Source organism: Maylandia zebra, linkage group LG12, assembly GCF_041146795.1.
Source record: "Maylandia zebra isolate NMK-2024a linkage group LG12, Mzebra_GT3a, whole genome shotgun sequence".
Lineage (NCBI taxonomy): Eukaryota > Metazoa > Chordata > Actinopteri > Cichliformes > Cichlidae > Maylandia > Maylandia zebra.
In genome coordinates, this window is record NC_135178.1 from 4,218,664 (window position 1) to 4,246,564 (window position 27,901).

At 40.3% G+C, this 27,901-nt stretch overlaps 1 protein-coding gene across 1 annotated transcript in view; it reads left to right on the plus strand.

Annotated features, from left to right (window-relative positions):
* The window catches only part of galnt9 (polypeptide N-acetylgalactosaminyltransferase 9), a 108,638-nt gene that overhangs the window by 42,689 nt on the left and 38,048 nt on the right, over nucleotides 1–27,901 (plus strand). The window contains exons 5-6 of the mRNA XM_004558551.3: nucleotides 15,948–16,145; nucleotides 26,687–26,804. Of these exons, the coding sequence (XP_004558608.1) occupies nucleotides 15,948–16,145; nucleotides 26,687–26,804 (316 nt within the window). The remainder of the gene's footprint in view (nucleotides 1–15,947; nucleotides 16,146–26,686; nucleotides 26,805–27,901) is intronic.

A 27,901-nucleotide genomic window follows, 5' to 3' on the forward strand; every position in this document is an offset into this window, starting at 1 on the left:
AGTGGCGCTTATTATGCAGAAGGGTTTCTAGCTGGTAATCCTTTTCCTCTTTGCATTTTCTTTTTTAAATTGTAAGAATCACTTTTGGTTAGAGCTGGATAAAAAGACAGCCCGGCTAATATGGCATTACCTGTCGAGCAAATACACACTTACGACAAGTGAGAGCGAGTCAACCACTGTGAAATGTGAGAGTGAGTGTAATTAAAGAGGTAGCTCAAATGTTGTGCATTTCAAAATTATTTTACTTGCAGGCTCTGGGCTCATTTTGCGATATGAAATTACTTCTGGGGGTCTCAGTCCAATGTCTGCCTGCTGCTTAAGTTTAACGGCAAACAAGTAACTCAAAAAGATGTAATTGGCACCTAATTTGAGCCTGTCATGCCGTCAGTGTCTGATGAAGCTTTGTTCCCTGGAAGCTGCCTGAGAGTCAAGAAAGGGACAAGGAAGAAGATGAGGAAGACTGAGTCTACAGCATCTCTGAATGCTTTTCGATCTTTACAGCTAAATAGATGCAAGAAATATAAACACATCCAAATGTGCTATTCAGATTTGTGACAGCTGTCATGCCAGTTCTTCTTAGTCATAAACTGGTCAAAAGAAAAACACAAAGAAATAATGCACATGTCTCTACAATCAACAGAACTGTTGATCAAACCTCCCAAAATTTCCCAAATAAGTCAAGTCTTCCTTATAATTATGACATTCAGATATTTCCAGTGTATTCAATGCTTCTACAATTAGGACAATAAATGTAAGCAATTGTTAAGGTTCAAATATTGAGGAGGAGAGTACAAACAACCATGGTCCAGAAGATCTTGGTCAAACAATTGATTTTAATGAATACACGCGTGGGAAGACCTCTCTGTACGCAGACAGGAATTAATCTTCGACTTAATCAAAGCATAAACAGATTTTTTATACCATCAGGGATTGAACTTACTGACACCCCCTCACGCGTCATCAGACAGAATATATGGATACGTCAAATCAAAACCACAATGACTTTTAACACAGTTTAAAAAGAACATTGTCTTCTATCTTCATGGCAGGTACTTCCTGTCACTGCCGGATGCTTGCTTATCATCTTGACACATCAGCAGCAGTTCTGCGACAAACTGCTCTTTTTGCAACCCCGAGCAAAACATGATTAAACTTCCACCTATAAATGATTCTCTTTAACTAAGTGTGTGTGTGTGTGTATCTGTGTGCTAACCACAATTGCACCCTATTTCACCTCGCCGACTAGCTCCTGACCTCTCACCAGACAGAGAGACAGAAGCCACTCTCATATATGTAATAACCGAACTGAAACTATGTATATGTCATCTACTAAATAAATGTTTTAATCAAGAACCTCTACTAAAAGCTTAATACAAGAATATAAAAGTATAACAGACAATTTGAATACCCTAGTTATTCACATAGCCTCGTCTAACCAGCTCCTCAGAATGCTTTCGGTTTCACTTCTGCAAACTTTCTGCAACCCTGCAGTTTCCTGTCAGCCTGTGGCTTAGTCTTTCTGAAAGACACACATTGTTTAAACATCTGAATGCAATATCAATACTGTAGATTACATTATTAATCTGGACAATAGCAGTAAAATAATTTCCCTGATCTCCACACAATATATAATCAAGTAAATACTCCTTCACTTCTTCTCTCCAGACTTCACTGTTCACTTTAAAATAAGATGAAAACTGATATTATAATAGACATAACTGATGACAGTCAGTATTTAGTATGACCGCCTGTGGTGTTTCGACAGAAGAACGGAGACGGCTTGGTTTGTAATGGAACGTATATATTCAGCAGTAGCTCGCCATTTTACATCTCACCATACACTTCACTTCTTCTCTCCTTCCATCATTCTTAGTCACAGAGCCCCCTACTGGTAACTGAGTATATGTTCATATTCAGTCCCCCTTGTAAGCAACCCTTCACCATCTTAGCAGTGTATGTAAACACAACATCTCTCCTCATTCTCACAGAATTCTACTACCTCAGTATTACTTACTTAGCATGGCAACATTACTATTTGCACAGAACATTATCAGTAGTAAACTTTGCAACCAGACAGCATTTTCAATACCTATTTCACTTATAACATTACTGTTTGAACTATGCCCGTGATCTTAACATACAATCTTGTTATGGTGCCTAAATCGTCCTTTATAATGAATACTTGTACCGTTAAGGTTACTGTAGTAACTTAACAACCTTAAGTCACAAAACTCACAAATAAATCACAGTAAATCAATCCTCTATTATACTTGGACCTCAGAACTAGCAGTATGGAACTTAACATTAGCACCCAACAGCTCAAGCGTGTTTTTTTTTTCACTTTTTTTTCTTTTCATTTTTTTTTTTAAACTCATTTCATAACATAATCCTTGGTCCAAGCTGGTAACTGTCGGTCTGTTAGGAACAGAAGGTCTTTTAGGAGTTTCTCTTGTGTTATTTTCAACCTCGTCACCAGCCTGCAACGGCTCAGCATTCTCTGCGCGGCAGAGTGAGAGACGGGCTGCATTCCATCTCTTTCCATCACTCAAGATGAAGGTGCTCAGTCCAGTCTGTTGCTGCACTGACAGTGGATCAGTGAACTGTCTCTCTCCCTTCCCCACTCGGAAAGGTTTACGTATCCGCACCCTGTCACCGACCACAAGCTGGGGAGGTTTTGCCCCCCTCTTTGCATCAGTGTAGCGTTTACTCTTACGTTGCTGGTGAGAGACTCTGGCCCTGCATTGGTCATACTGTCCTGTGTCTTTGGGAAACGGCAGGACATTTAGCTTTGTTCTCATGGGTCTCCCTCTGAGAAGCTGGAACGGAGCTGCTCCAGTCGTTGCATGAGCTGTAGCACGGTAATTCTGTAGCATCTCTGTCACGGCGGGCTTCCACAGCTTCTGGGACACCTGTGCAGCCTGAACATAGTCCTTCAGCACTCTGTTGAATCTTTCAACACACCCGTTCGCTTGAGGGTGATACACACTTGTTCTGATGTGCTTGATGCCCCTTTCCTTCAGGAAATCAGCAAAGGCAGATGAAGTGAATTGTGGTCCATTATCTGTGGTAAGCTCACAAGGGTTTCCCTCCCGTGCAAAAACTGAAGACAAGAACCTAATCACAGTGTCTGTAGTAGCTGATGAAGTAAAGGCTACTTCTGGCCATTTGCTGAAGTAATCGACCAGTGTGATGGCAAACCTGCAGTCCTGCGACCCGCGGTCAAAAGGTCCAACAATGTCAACGGCCACATGCTGAAAGGGACCATCTGGAAACTGAACCGGCTGTAAGGGAGTAGGAGCAGTTTTGGCCGTTTTGTCACACAATTGACAGACTGAGCACGATGACAGAATCGCATGGACTTGAGTATCCATGCATGGCCACCAGTAAAGCTCTCTGAGCCGCTGCTTTGTGCGAACTATGCCCTGGTGACCTTCGTGTGCGAGACATATCACCTTTTCCCGCAGGGACCTTGGGACCACCAGACGTGTCCCCCGGAAAACCAACGGTGATTCCACAGCAAGTTCATGTCGCACCAGGAAATACGGCTGTATCTCAGGTGGGAGAGACCTTTTCACCTTAGGCCAGCCTGAGCGGATAACCTGTCGCAGCAGAGAAAGGTCAGGGCAGTCCTCACATTCAGCTTTAAAATCCGTCAACGGTGTCGCTGTCAAGAGAGGAGAAACTTCAGCTATCTCCAAGAGAAGGTCTTTTTCAGCATCAATGTCAGTGCTGGAGTACATCAGGGGAACCCGTGAGAGGCAGTCTGCGATGACATTCTGAACACCAGGACGGTACTGCACATCATACTGAAAACACATCAACCTTGCAGACCATCGTGCGATTCTCATGCCCGCTCTGTTCATACCTTTGGTGCTGAGAAGGGTAGTAAGAGCTTGGTGTTCAGTACGAAGCGTGAATCTGCGGCCCCATACATATGTACGCCACCTTTCCACCGCCCAGACACAGGCTAACGCCTCCTTTTCTGTGGTGGAGTACTTCCTTTCAGCAGGAGACAGTGTTCGGGAGGCGAACGCCACAACCCGCTCCACTTGATCTGGATGTAACTGTGTCAACACAGTGCCTAGCCCATAGTCTGATGCGTCTGTGGTGATAAAAGCAGGTAAGTCAGGGTCATAGACGGCAAGCGCGGGACTTTCCAGAAGGAGTTTTTTCAGGTCACTGAAGCTCTCACGCGCTGCCTCGTTCCACTGGAGTTCAACTTTCATGTCTGTTTTCAGCAACTGTCGCAGTGGTTCCACCAGTGTAGCATAATCTGGAATAAATTTACTGAACCAGGATGACAAACCCAGGAACGAGCGCAATGCAGCCATATCCTTTGGAGCAGGAGCCTCGGCAATAGCAGTAAGGTGATGTTGGCTTGGACGTAGGCCTTCCTTTGAGATTACATGGCCTAGGAATGTGATGTGTGACTGGCAGAAGGAACTTTTCCCAGCATTAATCTGCAGGCCGACATCTCTGAGACGTTGGAGAACAGCTTGCAGGCGTGTATCATGCACCTCCTTTGATTTTCCGTAGACGATGATGTCATCCAAGTAGTTGCGAACACCAGGCAGATCTTTCAGGACCGTTTGCATCATTTTCTGGAACGCCGAAGGTGCTGATGCTAGGCCAAATGGGACACGTGTGAACTGGAACAGTCCCTCATGAGTGATGAAAGCAGTCAGCTTGCGGCTCTCCGGATGCAAAGGTAATTGGTGGTATGCTGAGCTGAGGTCAATCTGGCTGTAGTGAGTGGCACCTGCCAAGTCAGAAAACAGATCCTCCATATGAGGAAGAGGATGGCAGTCAGCAATAATGCTCTTATTGGGTTCACGAAGGTCAACACACAGTCTCAACTCCTTTTTTCGCTTTCTGGCCACGACCAAAGGACTCACCCACTCAGCTGCATCGATCCTTTCAATTATGCCAGCTTTGAGTAAGCGAGAGAGTTCTGCTGACACCTCTGTACGTACACTTAATGGCAGGCGTCTCATCTTTTGGCGTACAGGCCGCACATTGTTGTTTACCTGTACTTTATGGATGAACCCTTTAACACATCCAAGTTGAGCTGGTGGAATAGGATCAACATTGTACACAGCAGACTTCTGGTTAGACGAATCCGGATCATCTGCAGTTTCATCCTGAATGCGGTCCACTTTGCCTCCGACGATGCAGACGTTCAGTGCTCTAATGAGGTCGAGGCCTAATAGCGGGGAACCAGCTTTGACAATGTAGAAGACTGTCGCACCAGTGAACAGTCTGCAAAATACTGTCTGTAGATAGTTTCTGGCAGAATAGACACAGAAGCTCCAGTGTCTACTATCAGCTCTACTGTCTTAGAGCCACCTTGTACAGTTTCAATGTCGACAGTGCAGGTAAGCTTATCTTGAATAGCTGCCATCATTTTAGCATCTTGCACGCACAGTACTGCCAATTCTGGAACCACTACTTCTCTCACTTCACTGACTGACGACTTACATACCTTGGCAAAATGTCCCTTTTCCCGCAGTTATTGCATTTTGAAGAAGCAGCCGGGTAGTTTTTATCATTAGCTAAGTGCTTGTGAGAACCACACCTGAAGCACTTCCGCTGCTGCTGCTTTGAACCTCCCCGTTTGCGTTGGTCTGGAGTCCAGCCTTTAGCGGGGCGAGGTCCTCTCCTCTGGTGAGAGTGGGAATTTGCCGCGTCGACTGTCTGAACAGGCGCGGTCGGACACGAGCCGGGTGTGGAGAGTAGAGTAGCGTTTTTGACTGCTGCTTCTACCTGGCTCGCAATAGTTAGAGCCTTATCCAGTGTGAGTTAATCCTCCAGTAACAGTTTGTCTTTCACAACGCTGAGATGAGCATTGGAGATCAACTGATCTCTTATCATTTCACTTTCCATTTGTCCAAAGTTACAAGATGAAGCTAACGCTCTGAGAGCCACCACATACTGAGAAACAGTCTCATCCGCTCGTTGAATACGCTGTCTGAATGTATGACGGCACGCCACGACATTCACTTTCGGCACAAAGTGCTTCTCCAGTGCGCTCATGGCGTCAGCATATGTATCACCTTGCTCCGGTAACGTGTAGAATAACCGCTGTCCCTCCGGGCCCAAGCAGTGTAGCAAAACAGCGCGTTTCCTAGCATCCGGCCATGCGTCTCCCGTGGCATTGATTACTAGCATGTAATTGTCGAATATTTTCCGCCATGTAGTAAATGGAATCGGCGGCTCACCCACATGTGGAAGAAAAGATGGTGGACTCGGAACTGATGCACTCATCCTCGTCGCCAATTTTTGGTGTTTCGACAGAAGAACGGAGACGGCTTTGTTTGTAATGGAACGTAAATATTCAGCAGTAGCTCGCCATTTTACATCTCACCATACACTTCACTTCTTCTCTCCTTCCATCATTCTTAGTCACAGAGCCCCCTACTGGTAACTGAGTATATGTTCATATTCAGTCCCCCTTGTAAGCAACCCTTCACCATCTTAGCAGTGTATGTAAACACAACACCGCCTTTATTCTTTAACACAGCCTGAACTCTTGTAGACAATCTTTCTTGTAGTTTCTTTAAACAGGCTTCTCGAAGGATATTCAAAGTTCTTCCTTGGATGCTGGCTGGCTTTTGTTTCATTCTCTGTCAAGATGATCCAAAATTGCTTCAGGAATGTTGTGGTTCGGGCTCTGGGGAGGTCAATCCATGGCTGATAGTGTTGTGTGTTTTTCCAATCATACGTGCTTTTACTGCATTGGCGCTGCGTTTGGGATCATAGTCACACTGACAAATGAAGCTGTTTCCAGTCAGATCTTTTCCAGATGGTACTGCATGATGGATCAAAATCTACATTCACAATTCAGTTTGGAAAAGTAATGTGTGTTTGTGACAGGCTGCTGTAACAAAGTGCCCAAAGTTACAATTGAATTTGTTTCTTTTTGGGGTTTTTTGCTGTTGTTATGGCCCATTTGTCTCACTTGCCACAGATGCTCCAGATCATCTTTGGGTTTATCCAGTCAGCTATGCAGCACATTGTTTCTATGTCATTCTGGTTTAAACAGCATTTTAAAACTCGTCTTTCTTTATGTGATGATTTTGATGATCATTTAACAAGCATTATTTATTCCTTGGGCTCATTTACTACTACACTATGTGATTCTGTGTTAAGTTTTACTTATGAATTTGCTTTTAAGGATTTTCTGAAAATGAAGCAACTACAATGATTATTTTAGAACAAATATAAACTCCAATATTAACTTTCTATCATATTACCAGTAAAGTTTCTCTGCTCACAGGTAAAACTTTTATAATAAAAGACGTGGGAACTTTGTGTGTTTATTCTGTAAACTGGCATAATGTAATCAGAATGTTCTGTTTTGCTTCATTAAGATGAAATTAAAGCACTAAAGGTCAGAGTGGGCCTGACCTATAAACATCCCACCACAACATTAGTCAGCAATCAAAGGGACCTTTACCAAGAGATGACTTGATAAGCCGCGGTTATTGAAGCTTGACGGGCCATTTATGGCCCATATGGGAACTACAGGCCCAGAAGTGGCACGACCCGGGCAGGAAACAGCACTCACAAAGGAAGTTGCATCAATGCCTAGGTGCATATCTGATGATAACTGACACCCCAGTGGTTCCCTCATCTGCTTCCCCATCTGTTCTTGCTCAGAAGTAGACTTGCCTGTCATTGATGCAACATACCCCACTCACCTCCGCGTAGGCTTCCTCCTCTCCATCCGTCCCTCTTCCACATGCCAAAGCCACCTCAGCATATTTTGTTCACCGTGCGACGCTCTCTTCTTTCTGCTCCACACACCTTCACCGATGTATCACCTTCGTCTTCCTTTGACAACCTGCAGCTGAAGATTTGTTAGTTTTGTTTTATTTTGCAGCTCCGGTTTTTGCTTTTTGCATGAAGTGTTATTTACAGAAGTCAGTGGAAAGTAGAGCAGAATGCCTGTGATATTTTTTTTTTAGTAGTAGTCGCCGGATAAAGGAATATAGCAACTGAAGAGATGACAGCCAACTTCTACAAGCTTGCTCACGCCGCTTAGATTTCTTTGTGTATGAGAGAGTGTGTGCATTTATTATCTACTGTATGCCTGCAAACAGCATGCACTCTCTTACTCAGATTCACTGGCGGTATCTACACTTTCTATTTGTTCAAATGGAAGAGAAGCCGTTTATCATAATGTGATTATTCACTATGACACATACAGTGATAAGTGAGATGGATGTTTCCTCTAGATGTTGTGGTGAATATCCCTCAATGACCTTGTACACAGTGCCTATGCATACTGAGCCAGAGACAATGCTGCCAGCTCTTAGTAGCATCGCTGTGATTCATTGGCGTGGTATTCCCCGGAGGTGCTGTACATTTGCAGCTGAAATGTATTGCTACTTCGCATAACTTATTATTGGGTTTAAGCAAACATAATTGTATCATGCTGTATCACGCACTTAGTCATTTCCCATTCCCTCACAGCATGTTGGTTTATGACTGTGGTTCTCAAACACGGGGGGCATTAAGCAACTGCAGGGGTGGGAGTGGGGGGGTGACCAGGAGAAAAATATGAGGTGAATAAGCATGATTTATGGGGATTAAAAACAAACTAGAGTTTGCTAAAATTCACATTCGAGGCTTTTTTATTACTTACTTCCACCGTGAGTGCTTGTGACTGATAGAAATTATGTGGTGTCAGGTGCTTTTTATCAGCTTTGTAAAAGGAAGATTGTAAAAAAAAAAAAAAGTTGGTGAAGCACTTGTTTTTCAGGAGTTAATAAGCAAACGTTTTGCACCACAAGAGCGATGGAGTCTGATTTCTGTGGCTTTGCGCCGCTTGAATATGAGGATATGAAATCGTCGTTGTGGTTAATGCGGTTTTGCACCGGCTTAATGCTCGCAGTCTATCTTCTCCTGTAGTTTCTAACCATCCATCCTTTGGGCAGCCGTTGTCCATTGTGTTCCAAAGACGACCAATTTCCTTCCGCGTGCTATGTAAATAAACAGGATTGATAGCAGAAAAGAGGAGCATGTTGTAATTAGAACCTACTGTATGCCATACTTCAGCCAAACGGTTGCGGAGGGGAGGAAATTGATATTTATTTGGTTTTGAAGTCTCTTGCACAGTTGCAATCTCAGGTTATTAACGATTAACCATTAACAACGTAGCAGCAGCTCCCGTAAGTGTGCGCTGGAGATAAGGTTGTCGATGCAGGGAGGTTGTAATGAAATACATGCTTCAGAAAGCAACACTTTGATGAATGTTGAATGTTCTGCTGCACTGTGACCTGGTGAGTGTTTGTAAGGAAGAGACAAACTGGTGGAATTCAGAAAGCTAAGGAATGGATTAAACAGTCCTCTTGTAATTTTTAATTATTTTTGCCACATGTATATTTGATATTGGCTCCTTTGGTAATCTCACAGAACTCCTTCTGCTTATTATTATGCCATGCAGGTGCAGTGGTATTATATTAAATTCAATGGTACATAAATTCCAGAGGTCTTGAAGGCTGGGGAAATATTTTTTTAGATAAAGTAAATCATGTTTTTCCTCTCGCTCACAGCGTCTGGCAGTGGCTCAGTGTTTATATCTGTCTGGAGATGAGAAAGGAGGCTGCAGCCTTACTGAGTGCTTCACAGAGCACAGGCCAGGCAAACCTCCAAAAAGCACTGAAAAGACAGGGCTTTATGCTGCCTTTACGTTTGTATCATATCAACCACGTCTTTGGCAAATGCATTTAGAAGTGGTGAGGAATCTAACATTGCGCCTTGATCCTTTTCCAGTTCATGCCTCTGCATCCCGCTATCTACTTCAAAAAAGCCTCGACCCTGTAATGAATTTAAATTCTGCATGGCTACCTTTCCCTTCTTTGAATCCTGCATCTTTTTTATTGGAGGCAGGAGACTGGCCCAATATTAATATCTACTCTACATATGCATGTCTGAGCTGCTCTGTAAAACAGCCAGGCGAAAGGACTGTGGACGGCTGCACATTTAAAGATTAATGCACTTAAAGATGGCCAGAGGCACTGCAGGCTTAGATTCTTTATCCTATATAACACAGCAAACACAAATTAGCACTGTCAGATCTAAATTGTACCATACTGCAATGTCAGTTTGACTGGTTTTAAAATGTTGTGATGAAATACAATTTTTTTTTAAAATCCCAATAATATGCAATAATTTAATTGGCAATTGCATTGGCAAGGCCCATATTGGGTTCACAACCTGCTGTTAATCATATTTTAACTATAGTGAGAAACCTGATCATAAAAGCGCAGTTATGAAAAAAAAAACATTCAAAATAAAGATAAATATGTTTTAAGAACTTTGAAAGATTTCACTCAAAGCAGATTTAAAGACCTCAGTGCTAATAGATCTTTTTTTTCTGCTAGGGGTCTGTTAGGGTCTTTTTTTTTTTTTTTTTTAAGTTACTGAATTTAAAAAAAAAGCTACTTCTATAGGGCAGCTCACACGGTCTGCAGCATTGAGTTTAATGCAGAATTAAAGAAGATCTTATTTTAGGCACTTAGGGCCCTGCTGCTCTTAGGGTGTAGTTAGATCCCATTATCTGATAACTCTCTGCCTGAGTATCGTTCTCTATTTGAGATCCATTAATCTAAAATTTTTAAATAAAAAATGCAGCCTTGAAAGGAGGACTGCAGGGCTTTTACGTCAATTCTGGGCAAAGGTAGGACAGATAATGAGACATCCTGTGATTCTGCTGTTGTTAAATCAAGTAGATATGAATAGATCAAATCAAATCAAATCAAATCACTTTTTATTGTCACATCACATGTGCAGGCACACTGGCACAGCACATGCGAGTGAAATTCTTGTGTGCGAGCCCCACAAGCAACAGAGATGTGCAAACACAACAACACAAACGAGCAAAATACAAGAATGGCCAACCTGAAACTAATAAATATATGTACAATATATAATAGTGTATGCATTTCTGGATGTGTATACTAAATATTTTCCTACGTGTGTGTGTGTGTGTGTGTGTGTGTATACACATTTTTACAAATTAAATAGTAAAAAAATAAAATAAAATAATAATAATAATAATAATAATAAAATATATAAAATATACAGAGTTGAATATGTGCAAAACAAGTGGCATTTATATACAGTGTGGAGTGCATAATGTTGAAGTTCCAGTAGTGAAGCTGAGGTGTCTATGACGTGTTCAGCAGTCTGATGGCCTGGTGGAAGAAGCTGTCTCTCAGTCTGCTGGTACGGGACCGGATGCTGCAGAACCTCCTTCCTGATGGAAGTAGTCTGAACAGTTTATGGCTGGGGTGACTGGAGTCCTTGATGATCCTCCCCGCTTTCCTCAGGCACCGCTTCCTGTAGATGTCTTGGAGGGAGGGAAGCTCACCTCCAATTATCCGTTTTTTTTTTGTTTTTTTTTGGGTGAGTCTTGGTGGCATCCCTCATGATGGCCTATGGCGAGGATGCCAATATATAGTCCCTGTTTGGTTGCATTTATCAAGGGAATGGCTAAGAGTGCTCAGGTCTTAATAAAAAAAGTTTTTTGAAAAATATATATATAAAAACTCAACTAAAAACCAACATGCGAACAGACCCTCCCACACCTCCATAGGGGAAATCTCACCCATTTTTATAAGAAAGTTAATTTTAGTTTTTGGAGTTAGTAAATATAAGAAGTCATGCAGCTGGTATGAAACACAGCAAACACAATTATTTTTCAACACTTTTATTTACACATCCATGTTAGTACATTGTTGGAGGTTCAGGAAGATCTGCTGACATATCGGTAATCTTGTTAGTCCCCTTACTTGGGTTGGACTTACTTATAAAAACTTTAAAAAACATAAATGATCATTAAAACATAAATAATTATACCTAAAAAAACAACCTTAAAACACAAGCCTATTCTACCTCTCACGATGTTAAAAAATGCATTAATAAGCTAAAACACATTTTCACAGGGAATTATAATAAAACCAAGACCATTCCACTGACCGCCCAATACTAAAACCCACAGGATGATATTTATGTTAAAATTCTCTTCATCCTGGGTGGTCCTAAGGTCAGTTTATCTAATTTTTCATCTTTAAAAGAATCCAGCCCGCTCCCCAGTGCATCCATTTTATCTAATCTATGCCTCCACATGATTATTAGATTGTGTTTCCTTGATTTTTTTTTTAATATCTGAAATGCATGCACAGCCTGGTGTGAACCTCCACAAAAGTGCAGACTGCACTGAAAGACAAGTAGTCAAAGAGTTCATTAATCAAGAGGACTTCTGCTTTGAATATAAGAAATGGCATTGTGGAGCCAGTGGTGATGGATGTTGTCAGCATGTATTTGCTGTACTGGATGAGTCATTACTGGTAGAAGGGAAAATCTCATTGCTATTTGCAACTGAGCATGATTAGGACCGATGTGGATGAATAACGGCCTCAATGTAAGGAACACGAGATAGCAGATAAAGAAAGGAGGATCACACAGCCTCGTCTGTCAAAAGCAGATGTGTTCTCATTTCCACACTGTCTCTTATCTTATCACTCTCATGTATTCCAGCAGTAAAGAAGGTGTAGGCTGGGTTAGGGTGTTGTGGGAGCTCAAGGACAGAAGGAGATGAATGGAAAAGGTTGGAATGACAGGGTGATCTGCCCAAGGTAAGGAAGTGCTCAGAGCAACACTTTTGCTGAGCATGTCAAGCAAACCACGTCATGCATTCTGCTACAGTAAAAATGTCTTCAAAGTAAAAGCAGAGCCTTTGTTTCACTACATAGTCAAGCACTGTATGGCACATCTGAGCCTTCAAAAAGATTGTTCTTACGCAGGTTAAGAGACTAAATTGTTGGATTGAACACCTAACCCTTTAAATGGCTTGGAAATATCAAATGATTTAAATGAAAAATCAATGCAAATTTCACTTAACGTGAGGGTTATTGTTGCCTGTCAGATATGTTTTATTCTTGTAATACTGTAAAGAAGAAGAGGTAGAAACATACAGTGGCTAACAAAAGTATTTGGCCCCCTTGAACTTTCCCACATTTTGTCACATTACAGCCACAAACATGAATCAGTTTTGAATTGAATGCATGTAAATGAGAGCAAAATGTAGGAATGCATAAATGAAAATGCATCTATGTTAGAGTGAAAATTTGTAAATATGTACATTAAAATAAATGTATAAGAGAGGACAATATTGCAATGTGTGTGTTAAATATGTGTAAACATGAGAATAAAAATAACTAAATATAAAAATTAAAATAAAACTATGTGAGAGTGAAAGTATATGTATGTGAAAGAAGAATATATGTATGTGAGAGTGAAAGAATGAATTTTGGCTTGTACGGCGTATCTTGTGCAATATTAACAAGCTTTTATGACTGAGCCTACAAGGCAGCACACATAATTAGTGAAATTAGTGATTGCCATTTTTCATATAGATGCTTTGCCCAACTGTGCATATATATATATGTATATATATATATGTATATATATGCATATATATACATATATATATATATATATGTGTATATATATGTATCTCTCTCTCTCTATATATATATATATGTACACACACACACACACACACACACACACACATATAAGCATAACTGATATTTAGTGAAAATGTTTTGTTTTGTTTATTTTTTGTTTTTTAAACTGTCTACTGTAGTTTAGTCTACCCTGAATTTTTTCATTTAATTAATGATTCTTTTCACTTTGAATTTAGTGAGCACCTCATTTTTTGTGAGTTAATGAAAAATTACAGCGTAAATGACCTAGATCATCTCCCCTGTGCAATGTTGATGCTAGAGGACTGATCCGACATAAAATAAAACTGGAACTGGAACAAAGGCTGGGGAAGCTTAAGTTTGAAAACTATAGGGTTAATTTTGTGAAGGGACAAACATTTGACTCAAACTACCATTATTTTCCCATAACCAGGTAGCGTTGGTGCCTAAGTGAAGAAATTACATTAAATACAACTGAATTAAAAGACTGACACCACGTCTGTTAATATGAAGTTTCCTTAGGTTTATATTATCATAAAATATATTTGTATAAAATAAAATGAAGACAAAAAATAAATGAAAGAGCTTTCTTTGTTCTGTACCACCATTTCTAAAGCAAAATAATACGTTATTATTGTGTTCGACTTACCCACATCCATCAGTAAAGTCACAAATTAAATGAGGGAACTCATGTTTCTCTAACAGTTAATACAGTAAGTACAGATAAGACTGTATGTTCCAAAGCATCCATTTTCTAAGCACTTGTCCCATACAGGATCGCGGGGGTGTCTTAGATTATTCCTGCTGTCATAGGTTCAAAAGGTGGGCTAGACTTCCGACAGGTGGCCAGTCAATCACAGGGCTTTCAAGTTATTAAAGGATTATTTTGTCACCCAAAACAGTTCAGTTCGTCTCACTCCCCTCTGTAGTTTCTGTCCTTTACCTTCATGTGATAAGAAGTCATTTTGTTTTTGGAAGATGAATGAGTTCCACTTTTTGAAGAGGGCGAGAGAGGAAGTAGGACATGAGTCAGGGCCAAGAAACTGACAGTTAGAAAACTGGAGAGGGGAGTGTGTGTGTGTGTTTTTTTTTAAAGAAATGCATTTATCAAGTAATGATTGCAGCCAGTTTTTGTTTTCTTTCTTTCTCTTTTTTAATTTGGAAAAGTGTTCCCATAACCAAGTAGCATATGAACCATATGAAGTGCTCTTTTAAAAATATGGAGGACATCATCTGTTAGCATAGGAAGATTATACAAATATAACTAGGGCCAGAAGCACATGACTGTCATTGTGTTCTGCCCATGGCCAAGCTAAGGAGAGGTTATTGCATGGTATGCAGTGCTATGTTTTATAGACCAAGTGAGTCAAATCATTCTAAATGTCTTTTAATTTCCTTTGAAGATAATACCAGAACTATTAACTATTACTACATTTGCTATTAACAGAACTGCATTTTGGTGATTCTAAACTGACTGTAGGTGTGAATGTGAGCATGAATGTTTGCGTCTCGATGTGTTAGCTCTGCAGCATGTCAAGTGTGTACCCACTCACCCTATGACAGCTTGGACAGGCTCCAGCCCCCCACAACCCTGAATCAGATATGCGGAAGAAAAATCAATGGATGGATGGATGGACATACTGGAGTCTTAGCTTCACCATGTAACTTCTCTTATATGCTGTAACTAAGATAGTTGTGAATTGGTTTTATCTCATTTATTAATATCTCGATGTTGCCTTGAGATTTTTAAAGTCTTGAAAGCGTGTAGTCCATTTAATATGTGCCAGCCAAAACTGCCTGGGAGGGAAAAAGTCATGAGATGACGATCACAGCAGGGCTGTCTCAGACTCTTCCTTGCAAGCGTCTCTCTGTAATGCGTGTCACTATTTGACATTGGATTTTCGTGAGTGAGGGATATCAAATATGATATCATTTGTCGTTACACAGAAAATTCATTTCGCAAGAACTTCATATCATCAACAGGAGAGGGAAGCAGATGCTGGAAATTGGTTTGAAAGTTGAATAAATGCTGGTTTACCAGACTGCATCTACACTGAAAAAGCATGTCAGTGTGGCAACGGTTTAAAAGTCGAGACAGTGTCTGCAGCTATCTGTAGCTGCTCCTGGCATTTTTTGTAACTATTGACTAAAGAACTTTTTGTTTAACATTTAAATGCATTGGTTTCCTGCACATACACATCCACAGCTTTCACTTTACATTCATATTCAGTTAAGTTATCCATTCAGTCAGATTTGACCAGCATTTTTGCAATATTAATGCTTCAAACCTCTGCAGATAGAATGAATATATGCACAGATCTGTTACTTGCCCTGTTGCAGACTCTACACCTCTCACTCTTTTCATTCACCTCCTGCAACTATGCAATGAATCTTCGGCATACCTAATCCAGAAAGCCAGCTTTTAACTTCTGTCTCTTTTCTTATCCATAGGTCTGAACCTATTCTGACCCGGATGAAGGAGGATCATACCCGCATTATCTTGCCCGCCATAGACAACATCAAGTACAACACGTTCGAGGTGCAGCAGTACGCTAATGCCGCCCACGGCTACAACTGGGGTCTATGGTGTATGTACATCATCCCTCCACAAGAGTGGCTGGACAGGGGCGATGAGACAGCCCCTATCAGGTGAGGGCCTCAGCCGGTGCAAAGTGTCCATTATAGATGAGGATGTCTGATGAAATATGAATAGCCTTGGGATATGACTTATTCATATGTAGAGGCATCAAACTCAGGCACACTATAGTTTACTATGCCACACGAACACATGAATAAATGCTGCCTTTAGAAAACTTTCCAATTACACTGAAAAATATCATTTTGAAAGCACAGGGCCTCAGCGGTGTGGTGTCATTAGTGTAACTTTGTGTTGGCTATTAGCAGGGTATTATAATATACCACCTTAGATTAAAGGAGACCATATGCTTCTGTCGGGTTTTTATATAACTCTAGAAATGCTTTTGTGTATCCCTGGCAAAACTCTACTGGAATGCAATACATTAAAGAAAAAGAGTGTAGCACATCAGCATTTCTTAAACTCTTGTTGCTCTTACAGATGTTCTGGCTGTGTGGATAGGATGGGGACAGGAGCTGAACTTGTTGATGAATTTGAATTTGTCCCCTGTGACTGTAGAAAATTTGTGATTGACGATTGTTAGTAGCTGTAATGTTTAGAAGTCTGCTTAAATTTAGTTTATTAGAGGAATAAAAACAAGTGAACTTGTTAATAGTCTTGTGTTATATAGAACTCTTTAAAGATGCACTGAACTTTTCTTATGATGCTTTATAATACATATCTGTAATCACGTAGCGGTTTTGTTTTAGTGTTGTAAGGCCAAAGGCAGTGCAAGCACCAAGAACATAAGGTCAAGTCCACCTGACTCAGCTTAGCTCTTGGTTTTCCTCTTCCATAATTATGGGGCTGCTGAACTGCTTAATGTTGCTGCATCCCTGGTGCAATTTTACAACTAGTGCTACAGTAGAGCATCAAACTTGAACTGAAGATGCCGCATCCTGACACATAAACATAAATATAATCACAAGGAGGTGCGGGTCAGCGGTAGCGAGAGATCGGCAGCTTTGAGCTGCATTTTTTCTTATCTCATTCAAGGATGCTTCAGTGAAATGGATCCAGCTGAAGTGTTCTCTGAACACAGTTCATCTGGTTAAAGAAGAAGTATTTCCTCTTTTCTCAGACTGCACAGACTCAGTAATACATCTGTTGACAAAGACAAGCATTTACAGGAGGAAAAGGGTGTTGTTTTTAAAGATCTGAGATGTGCAATGCGCTAACAGGCCTTCATCTCTGTATGAACATGAACTTGGAGTGACCCATTTAATCAGACATTTAAACTGATTTAGATTCGTAAATGAAAATCCACCACGTTTTTGAGATTCCTATACTGACAAGCACAAAACAAATACTAAAAGATCAGTGACAGGAGTAGAGGGCAAAAACATTCAGAAAAATCAAAAGTCGAACTGATCACATACTGTAAGTAAAGTAGCTAAATTTGGCTACCCCAAAGGCCTGATCAATGAGGATCTGTGGCTGCATGTTCACCCTGTTGCCATCTGGCAAGCGATACAGGATCTGTTGCCGTAGCACCAGACTTTGGAGCCATTTCTTTCTTCAGGCTGTGAGACTACTGAGCTCTTCCCCTTCACTTCACCACAAATATTAGCTTAATTTACTTATTTATTTTAGCAGCATAACAGGAAAAACATCTGAAACGTCAATGTACAACCCTGTGCTCCACAATGATGAATAAATGCCTGCAGAATGTCAGTGCTGATTTTGTAAAGCGCTAAAAGGAATCAATAATTCTTGTCTGCTGGTGTAAACCTATGTTCAAACAGCATTGCTGCTATAAACAGAACAGGTAAATGTGTTCATTTGTATCACTTAATGTCCTGGACACTGCATTTTAACCAAGCCATAAGCATGAAACCTACTGATGTGTACTGCCACGATGTCTTCCATTATCCCAGACACCAAGACATTCACACACACTGTTCAGTTCTGACCACAGGCAACAGAAACATGAATTGGAAGCCAGAGTTTCATTACCTACCACAGACCAGTGCTGGAAAAGCAATAACAATTTCATTTGGTACAGGGTGTTCTCATACAAACAACTAGTGTGGACCTAAATATTGGATGTCTTATCAAAACTCCACGAGAATCATGTATTACCAAATATCAATTGCTAGAGTTGAGATAAAAAGAAATGATAAGAGTAGACATTCACGCTGGTTCGTCTTCCCTATTGAAAGTTTGCTGAAAATGAACAGATCGCCTCAAGGGCCAGCTGGAGTGTGTCAGCTGGGTGGATTCCTATTGGAAATCATTTTCCTGCTTGCTTCCTCAAGGTTTCTACTCATCAAAAACAGAAGCTCACTCACAACATCTCTGGTTGTTTGGACGCATTCAACAACAAAGAGGGTAAAAGGGTACGAGAAGGCACAAACATGTTGTGAGAACAGAAGATTGCAAGCATTTTGGAGATATTGTGAAGCAGACTCACGGGCAGAAGTATGTATTTTGATGATGTGGCTCCATCAATTAAAAGCACTGATTCAAAAAGAAACCTTTTCTTTTTTTTCAGCTGTTTGAATCAAGATCTAATGGAGAATTTTACCTCCATTTTATCATCTGGAAGAGACGGAGTCTTTATCTTGCCATATATTGCATACATCTATCAGACATTTACACTGCAAGCAGGAGACAAGGACAAGAGTTGCAAGGGGCGGATGAGTCCTGCAGGCTGACCATCTGCACACTAAAAATAACTAAACCTCGTGACGTTAAATGAGAAATCCACTGGATGATTACACCATCAATCTGTGATGTCTGATGGACTCCAGAAGTTGTTTTGTGACTTATGATTTCCTGTTTTTTGAAGGCCACGCAACGATATCTCTGTTGTGCGTGCCTTCAGGTACAAAATACAGACACAACAACAGCGTTGGCTGAAAGGAAGCAATACAAGTGTGTGTCATTCGCCCATGCAAAATATTAGCAAAAATCAATGCCAGACCCTTTGTGTTTTATATTCACCCACTTGCATAAGAGTTTATTGAATGTTCTTGTAATGGAGAAAACTAGCATGTTTTTTTTTCTTGTTTATAACTTTTTCACTGCATAAAGACCTTGCAATACTATGTAGAGTAACTCGTGAACCAGGCTATCTGCCTTAACAAGTTGGATGAAGTGAAGAGAGAAAAGAAGAGCATAGGGAGACCACAACTAAAAAAAAGTTCCCAAATAGCTCCAGAAAGTAACAAACAGACAGAGGACAAAGTACAAACTGCAGGAGAAACAAGGCACAAGGTTAATAGCATGCAATAGTGGCATATAAATGCCTGCAGAGTAAAAGAGAGTAGAGGAGAGGTGCTCAGTGTATTATGGGAGTTCCTCCAGCAGCGTGTGCTTGTACCCATATAATTATGAAACCTTGCAGGGTCACCTAATCCGGCCCGAAAGATAAGCGTTATCAAAAAGGGAAGTTTTAAGCCTCACCCGAAAAGCACCCAAACAAGGTGCTCCTTTCAAAGAAAACGGACCTAATAGCTAAAGGCTGTCCTTTATGTTCTGCTTTTTAAAACTTGGGGAACCACAAGAAAGCACTGTGAAAGCAAAGTGCTCTGTTGAGATGATATAGCGAGGTCTTTGCGATATAGTGTAGCATCATTAAGGGTTTGTATGTGAGAAGGGTTTTAAATGCAGTGAGGAGAAGCTAACAGGGTAGAAAAATGATCTGTCCTGCTAGTCATTGTTAGTTCTCTCACTTTTGCATCTGGTAGAGGCTTTTAAGAGAACTATTAGTGCATCCCTCTGATAAGTAATTACCAGAGGTGTGGACTCGAGTCACATGACTTGGACTCGAGTCAGACTTGAGTCATTAATTTTATGACTTTAGACTTGACTTGAAAAAATGTTCTAAGACTTGTGACTTGACTTGGACTTTTACACCAATGACTTGGGACTTGAATTGGACTTGAACCGGTTTACTTGAAAAGACTTGATATTTTACCCCAAATATAAAATTTAACATGCATATTATATAGAGATTGAAAATGTGACGTCATTCACGGGTAGAACCGCAAAGGATTCTGGGAACTCGTGGCAAGCGGTACTAGCGCACGCAGGCTTTCAATTAAAATCAGTTATACAGCGATAAAAAGAAACACAAAAATGTCAAGAAGCCGTTGTATTATTAACTGCAATAGCCGGTCGCATGACAGCCACGGGAAGCCGACGGGTAAAGAGATCGGTTGTTATCGGATTATGTCGTTGAAGAGAAATTGTTCAGCCATGTTTCCGAAGTAACAAAGACGCGACGGATGGCCTGGATCGCAGCCATTCAAAGATCAAATATAACGTCCCAGAACCCTCCAGCTCACAGGTTAGTCTGCTCCAAGCATTTACACGAAGGTCAGTGTTTTTTAGTAGTTAATACGTCATTTTCATAACATAATTAGTGATATAGGTTACAAGCAAGTCTGGCGCTGAACAGAAATTGTCGCGCTATGCTCCTTTATTTATTGTGCATAAATAGTGAATTGTCCTGACACAATATTGCGTTTCGCTTCTGTTATTATGGTACATTGACAAAAACATATACTTTTATTCACAGGGTAAAACAGGTTTTTTGTATCACTAATTGCCCAGTACGATTACAGCATACAGTATTATTGTCACTGCTACATTTCTGTGATGGGTACCAGAAATTATTTCCACTGCTAATTAATTACCGTTAAGCTCAAAGGTTATATTAATAAACGGTTAACGAATGTGTATTTATGAAGACGATTTGTGAGACTGGTAAACTTATGATACGTACGATGGTCTTTCGTTCTACACGGTGCATTTCAAGGTCCTGCACCCATCCGTCGGTAAACTGTACCTGGGCTTGTTGCAGTGACCTGAAGTTACTAAACTTCATGAGTGTATGCACTCACTCCAAGAACCGTATGATTATAAATATGCATATAAATATGCTACAATGAGATAGCTGACTTCATCTAACTAGCAAATGTTGTCCAGGCTACGTTGGTGATACAGTTTTTTTTTTAATGTGTATGATATTTTTGTCATGCGATTTTAAAGCTGGTCCTACAACCGCATCCAAGAATAACATGCAGCTTATCTCAGAACTGTCGGTGAAAATTATTCTTGGAGCTAAGTTTAATTGAGCTGCATTTTAAAGAGGTGCAATTTCACAATTTGTGTATATTTTCTACGTTCACTTTTGTCATGTGTTGAGAAAAACACAGATTTAAAATTACATGGTCTAATATTTACATTTAGCATAACTGCAACATTATTTTTTTCGTTGTTTTTTTTTTTAAAGACTCGAAAGGACTTGAAATTCAAAGTTTCAGACTTGTGACTTGACTCGGACTTTTACACCAGTGACTTGAGACTCGACTCTGACTTGCCTGACATTACTTGAGACTTGACTTGAGACTTGAGGATAAAGACTTTAGACTTACTTGAGACTTGCAAAACAATGACTTGGTCCCACCTCTGGTAATTACAATAGCTCAACCTGGAATTCACAGGTGGGTGGTCTATTTTCTCAGCATCACTCTGAGACAGGATGTTCCTAATTTTCACCATAGTCTATTATACAGATGAAAGGAGTCCTTGAGATAAGTTTATTGTATGACTTACAAAAAATCCTGAATGCAAGGTTTCCAACAGGGGTACTGGAATATTTGGTATGAGTCAGATTTACTAAAGAGGAGCAAATTAGCATGATGATGCAACTGCAAACATTTCCCAAGGGGAGGTTAAAGTTCTGGGGGGATCATCTACTCACTTCATTGTAATTTATAAATACAGCAAAGCCAGTTCCCATTAATGATTACCAGTATTTTATGAAGAGTGCAATAAAGCTACGTCCACACGTACCCGGGTATTTTTGAAAACGTAGATTTTTCTATGCGTTTGCACCTTTCATCCACACATAAACGGTGTTTTCGGTCACTGAAAACGGAGATTTTTAAAAACTCCAGCCAGGGTGGATATTTTTGAAAACTCTGTTTTTGCATTTACGTGTGGACGAGAAAAACTGAGAAAACGCAGAAAACGCAACGTCAAAGTTGTGCACCTTTTTTGACGTCACACTGTGCGCCACGTTATTGTTTCAGTGAAATGAATTTCTACAATACTGTTACTGTTAATTGTTCTCTCTGCAGTGTTTAAATGCTTACATATACACACACAGTTACTGTCCCTCCACACATACAACTCGGTTCTGCTTCTATGCCCCATCTTTGTTTACTTTTTCCCACCGAGGCTTCTAGACTTCTGATTGGCCAACATTTCTGCACGGTTATGAATATATCGCCACCTGTTGCTTTGGCATGCTCCTAGCAGCGTTTTCCTTCATTTCTGCGTTTACGTGTGGACGGGATTATTTTTTAAAACGAAAACGGAAAATCTCTGTTTTCAAAAATACCCGTGTACGTGTGGACGTAGCCTAAATTGGTTGGTTGAAAACAACCAGGCCTGGTGTGGAAGTAAATACTGTACTAACCAAAATAATGCAGTGTAAGTCCAGGTCTCCCAGCATTACAATTCAAACACACTTCAGATCTGTTTAAATCCCATTGACAGGCATTCCAGTATGGAATTTAATACATTCAGTACTATTGGAATTCAGTTCAGTTCAATTATTTTCTATGTTATCAAAATAACAGTATTAATAAGGACCGGAGACGTGTGGAGCTTAGTTCTAAAGATTCGGGTTGAGGAGTCACAGCTTTCAGCCATCCTCCAGTGCCAAATAAGACATGGATGCAAAATAAGATGTGACCTTTTTTTCAGCATAAATTCAACAGAATTTTCTATGGCACACTTTAATAACTCATGTTTGCACAGTTCATTTAAATACTGTCCGCCCCAAATCTTGCTCTGTGAAAGGGAAACTCTGAAAAGACCAGCCACAGAAATGCCTGTGTCCGCACCTTTTGGCCGTTATATTGACATGGCACCACTTACCAACAGCAGCGTTTTAGTGCCAAATATTTTAGGGGCGATCGTGGCTCAAGAGTTGGGAGTTCGCCTTGTAATCGGAAGGTTGCCGGTTCGAGCCCCGGCTTGGACAGTCTCGGTTCGTTGTGTCCTTGGGCAAGACACTTCACCCGTTGCCTACTGGTGGTGGTCAGAGGGCCCGGTGGCGCCAGTGTCCGGCAGCCTCGCCTCTGTCAGTGCGCCCCAGGGTGGCTGTGGCTACAATGTAGCTGCCATCACCAGTGTGTGAATGTGTGTGTGAATGGGTGGATGACTGGATATGTAAAGCGCTTTGGGGTCCTTAGGGACTAGTAAAGCGCTATATAAATACAGGCCATTTACCATTTAGTCCAGCAGAGCCCATTAGAAAATCTGGGCAAATATAAATGATAATCATTCTGCAATAGCATAAGCATGAGCATTTAATAAGGACCAGAAATGGTTAGTAGAACAAAAGAGGAATGTCTGTTATTGGGTTTAAGGGATTGGATCATTTAGAATTGAGGGGCAGAGCGGATGACTGAACCAGGCCGTTAGCTGATATATTTCAAGGTTTCAGAGATAATAAAAAATAATTGCTTGGTCATCTATCAAACCATTTCCCAACTTTTTCATGAGTAAGATCTAATGCTCTTTTATTTAATTTTATTTGGTTTGTGCTTTTGGTTTTATTGTAGAAGTCATTAATTTTAATTAGATCTATATGAATAGTTTGTCATGTGTTGATTTTGCTTTTTGTTTCTTTAATTTAGGTGGTCAGGGAGCAGACTCGGTCTCTGTGGTGTTTTGGGGGCTTGACAGCTGAAGGGAAATTGCAGAGAAGCAACTCTACTTTGTGGTCTCATTACTTTATTTTAAAATTTAAAAATGAATACATTAATCATTATATTTATATGACAGATGCACCACGCAAAGTGGGATGGATGCTGTCCCTTTTAATCAGACCAGGTTTCCCTCGCTTGGTTTCTAATTACCAGTTTTAGCCCTCATCCTATTTCAAGCACTTTACCATAATCAGTGCCATAGTCAGTGTCATTCCAGTGGATACAAATGTTTTTCTTTCCTTCTTCATATATCATTCTTTGCCAGTTAAGACTCTGGTCTTAAGAATATGTTGGAATATATTGGCCTAATTAGCCTAATTTAATTGGATATTTAATGCCATTAAATACCATAAAAGGCCTGCTTGATAATGTTGCCACCAAACTTGGCAACAATTTACTCTTTTCTTTATTCTTAACTTAAAAATACAAATATGCAGGACATCAATTTGAGGATGTTTGTTTCACAATATAAAATACACAGTGTGGAAAAATGCTAAACGTTCAATCGTGCAAGGATTTTATTTCATTATCAGATGCGTCCAGCTTAATACGGTGCTGAGAGTGTACTGAGGGAGAGAGACGTGTTTACCTTGCCAGGAAGCTTAATCTAAAGGGAGCACTCAAAGAGGTTTGCACAAAGTTTGCAGTACAGACAGGAAGGCCACTTGTCAAGGGAAGTGAAAGGATAGGATGAATCAGGCCGAGAGTGTGCAGGGTCTGTCTTTTTCATCTACACAGCCAGTAAAAAATGATGGCACTTGAAAGCCTGTCTGTCACCCCCTTATAATTTAAACAAGACTGTGTGTCAGGAAATAAAAGTATAGAACTCAGCAAGCGTGATTCATAAAAAAAGATAGACTTGTAATTGTTACTGCGAGAGTGTTTAACTAGAACTGCCAATCTGTGATCGCAAGCCAGTTTCACTTTTAAATTGGGTTTTCTTTATTGTGTTTGATTTTCAGCTATTTTAAATTAAAGTGACACAGCTCATGAGACGTATATACTGTGAATGTCAAGCTCTAAAGACATTTATGAAAAAAAACAAACAAACGGTGAAAGTGCTTTCTTGGCGATATATTGGTTCAGGGGGTTCGGAGCTCTGTGTCAATTTTTTATTTATCTACTGGTGCAGGATTTTCAAAGTAGCAGCCCATGGTTATATTTCAGTCAGCCTTTTATATGGGGTTTAAACCTAAAAGCACCTTTCTTTTTGGCTTGCACGCCATACAGCTTAATGCTCTCTTTTAATACAGTCCGTGAATCAAAATGCAGCTCTTGCAGCACTTTACAGTACTTCCTGTCTGTCAGACTGAAGTGGCTGACATTCGTGTGTGTGTGTGTGTGTGTGTGTGTGTGTGTGTGTGTGTGTGTGTGTGTGTGTGTGTGTGTGTGTGTGCGCATGTTTGTGTAATACATGGTGAACTCACCTCAGGCATCATTTCAGATAGAAAATCCATGCTTTCATTGGTCACTTTAAAAAATAATGCTGTTCAAGACCCTGTATGACTATAGTGCTCTTAATGGGGCTTTGTTCTGAGCACTTTAGATGGGACCGATAATAGTGCTGAAAGTAGCCCTGTCAACTAAGTGGGACCGTTTCTTCTACTGAAGATGGAAAATCTTGCTTTTGTTAAAAAAAACATGCACCCTCTAAATGTTTTATATCAGCTAAATTTTGGTAGATGTTTTATTTTCATCTTTATATTGTATAATGTGTTTCATTTTGTTTTAATTATTATAGCAACCATTGATAGGTTTGTCTTACTACGCATGAAATTTATTTGCCAGAATGATTAAATAATTAGATAAACAAAATATACCATGAAGCTGTCACGTGGCTCTCATTTGGATCACTGGTGCCCAGAATTTTGGGCTGAAGTGGAGATTTCATGGCTGATAAAACAACTTACTCACCCCTGCTGGCATGTACTTCAGAGTGGCTGCTGCGGTGAGCTAGTAACTGCTTGTGCTCAATAACACACTAATATAGTTCTCCTGCACCTTTACCACTCTCCTCAGTAATACTGAGCAGTTGGGGTCTTTAAGCTTATAATTGTGGTCTTAAGGTTTGAAAAAATTCAGTTTTATTGCAGGGTATATAAGCTGTTCTTTTTCAGCACCTTTAGCAAAGGTGGTTAAACAACAGAGTCTTTGTGCTTAAAATTAAACTGAACTAGTGTCTGTTTGTTTTTTCATCTTTCTGGCATTTCCACACCTTCCCTCAGTCAATCAAGCCTCAGTCTTCTCCTCATTTAAAAAAGCAGTGTATAAAAGTTTTGGATCTTTGGTCATAATCTGGCTTTCTTTAAAGTTTTACTTAAAGTTCAGAGAACAGCAATTTGTCTGTGTCTTTGTCGAACATTAGGCACTGCTGTAGAAACCCTCTAAAAACTAACCTGCATGATGATCTGCTAGAGAAACGAGACCATCTTATATATTACAAAAAAATCTTACACATTGCTCTTAAAAAAAGCCACACTAGAAAAGAGAACAATGAAAGGTTCACTGTTGGAGGACGCTGTTTCTTTCTCATCTCTTGTCTGCTGTAAGATTGGGCCTTAATGGAAACAGTCTTTCTATGCTATACAAAGACATGTACATGGAATATCTGCAACACACATTTATTTGCAGTATTTGAGGTTTAAAGTTTAGCTTTAAAACCCCACTTAAACCTGTCTGGGCATTTAATGTACATTAAGAAACCTTAAATTATTATTTTTTTGTTCTTGTTTGATCTTTTTAGCGGACTTAAAGAAAAAAGGTGGGTTTCATGCGGTTCAATTCCATTGACGCATGCTGTGTCTCTCACTCTGCCCGACTAGAACTCCAGCCATGATCGGCTGCTCTTTCGTGGTAGATCGGGAATACTTTGGTGAGATCGGTCTGCTGGATCCTGGCATGGAGGTCTACGGAGGTGAGAACATCGAGCTGGGCATGCGGGTAAGGACCACATTTTATTACCCAAGCTGCTGCTACAATGTAGACTTTTATAAACAGCCTTAGAGGTAGACTTTGTTTTGTCTCTTTAAACTAAATGAGAAGCCGCTGTGTTAAGAGAGAGATGAAACTTCTCAGAGAAAAGCTGCGAGAAAAGTTATGTTGTTAATGAGGCTTTCCTTCAAAGCTGCAGAGGTTTGTGTCTGAAGTTCTACACGAGGAAGGCCACACAAAGAGCCATAATTACAGAGCCAATATTTGAGGGAGTAATGCTTAGATGAACAGTCTTTGTTAGAATGATTTGTGAAATCTGTATTCAGACTTTGGAACAGCTTATGATCAAGTTTTCTTATGTTTCACAGCCGGAGGGATACAGCTTAAGAAACAAAACCCAGGGGCATCAACAGAAACCATGATTAAACTTTCCAAAGTTTTTTAGATGGGAGTGGAGGAGGGAAATAAAAAAATCCCCTTAATGCAAATCTTTAGCCAACCCAAAGGCTCTAAAGCTTGTATACAGAAAATGTAAATCTCTTTGGCTGCTGCTTTGAGTTGAATTTAACGCTTCATGTGAGCGAAGGGCTTGCTGAAGAATTGGTTAGCGTTTAAATTCAGAAAATGTTTCTCTCCAGCCAAGTGGAACCTTTCTGAATCGAGACGCTCTCCTTGGGCTTATTGCAATGAGAAATGCTTGAAAGATCCCACTCTTCATTTAACATCATGCCCACATACATTTCAAAATCTCGAGATTCCATCAACGACACCTCTGAAGTGTCGGCTGCCTTTGAAAGAGCACTTAAACAGAGGCTGGAGAATGTTTTCATGTTTGTGCAGTGCTTTACTGAAGACGTTTGTAGTTGCTGGTGATTATTTCAGAGCCTTCTATTATTCCACGTAGAGTGGCTTTTCCTGGTTATATAAATGGCATGATTCATTGCCGTCTGCACAATGATACAATGATCTGGCCTCTTCTGTCTTTAGCTCGTAGTTTTACCATTATTATGTAGTAATAACTCACTATTTTCTATTATGTGCCAACCACTGACAGCCGCCCCCAAGCTTACAGAGTTTTCACTTTCAGCAGCCCTGCTTATATGCAC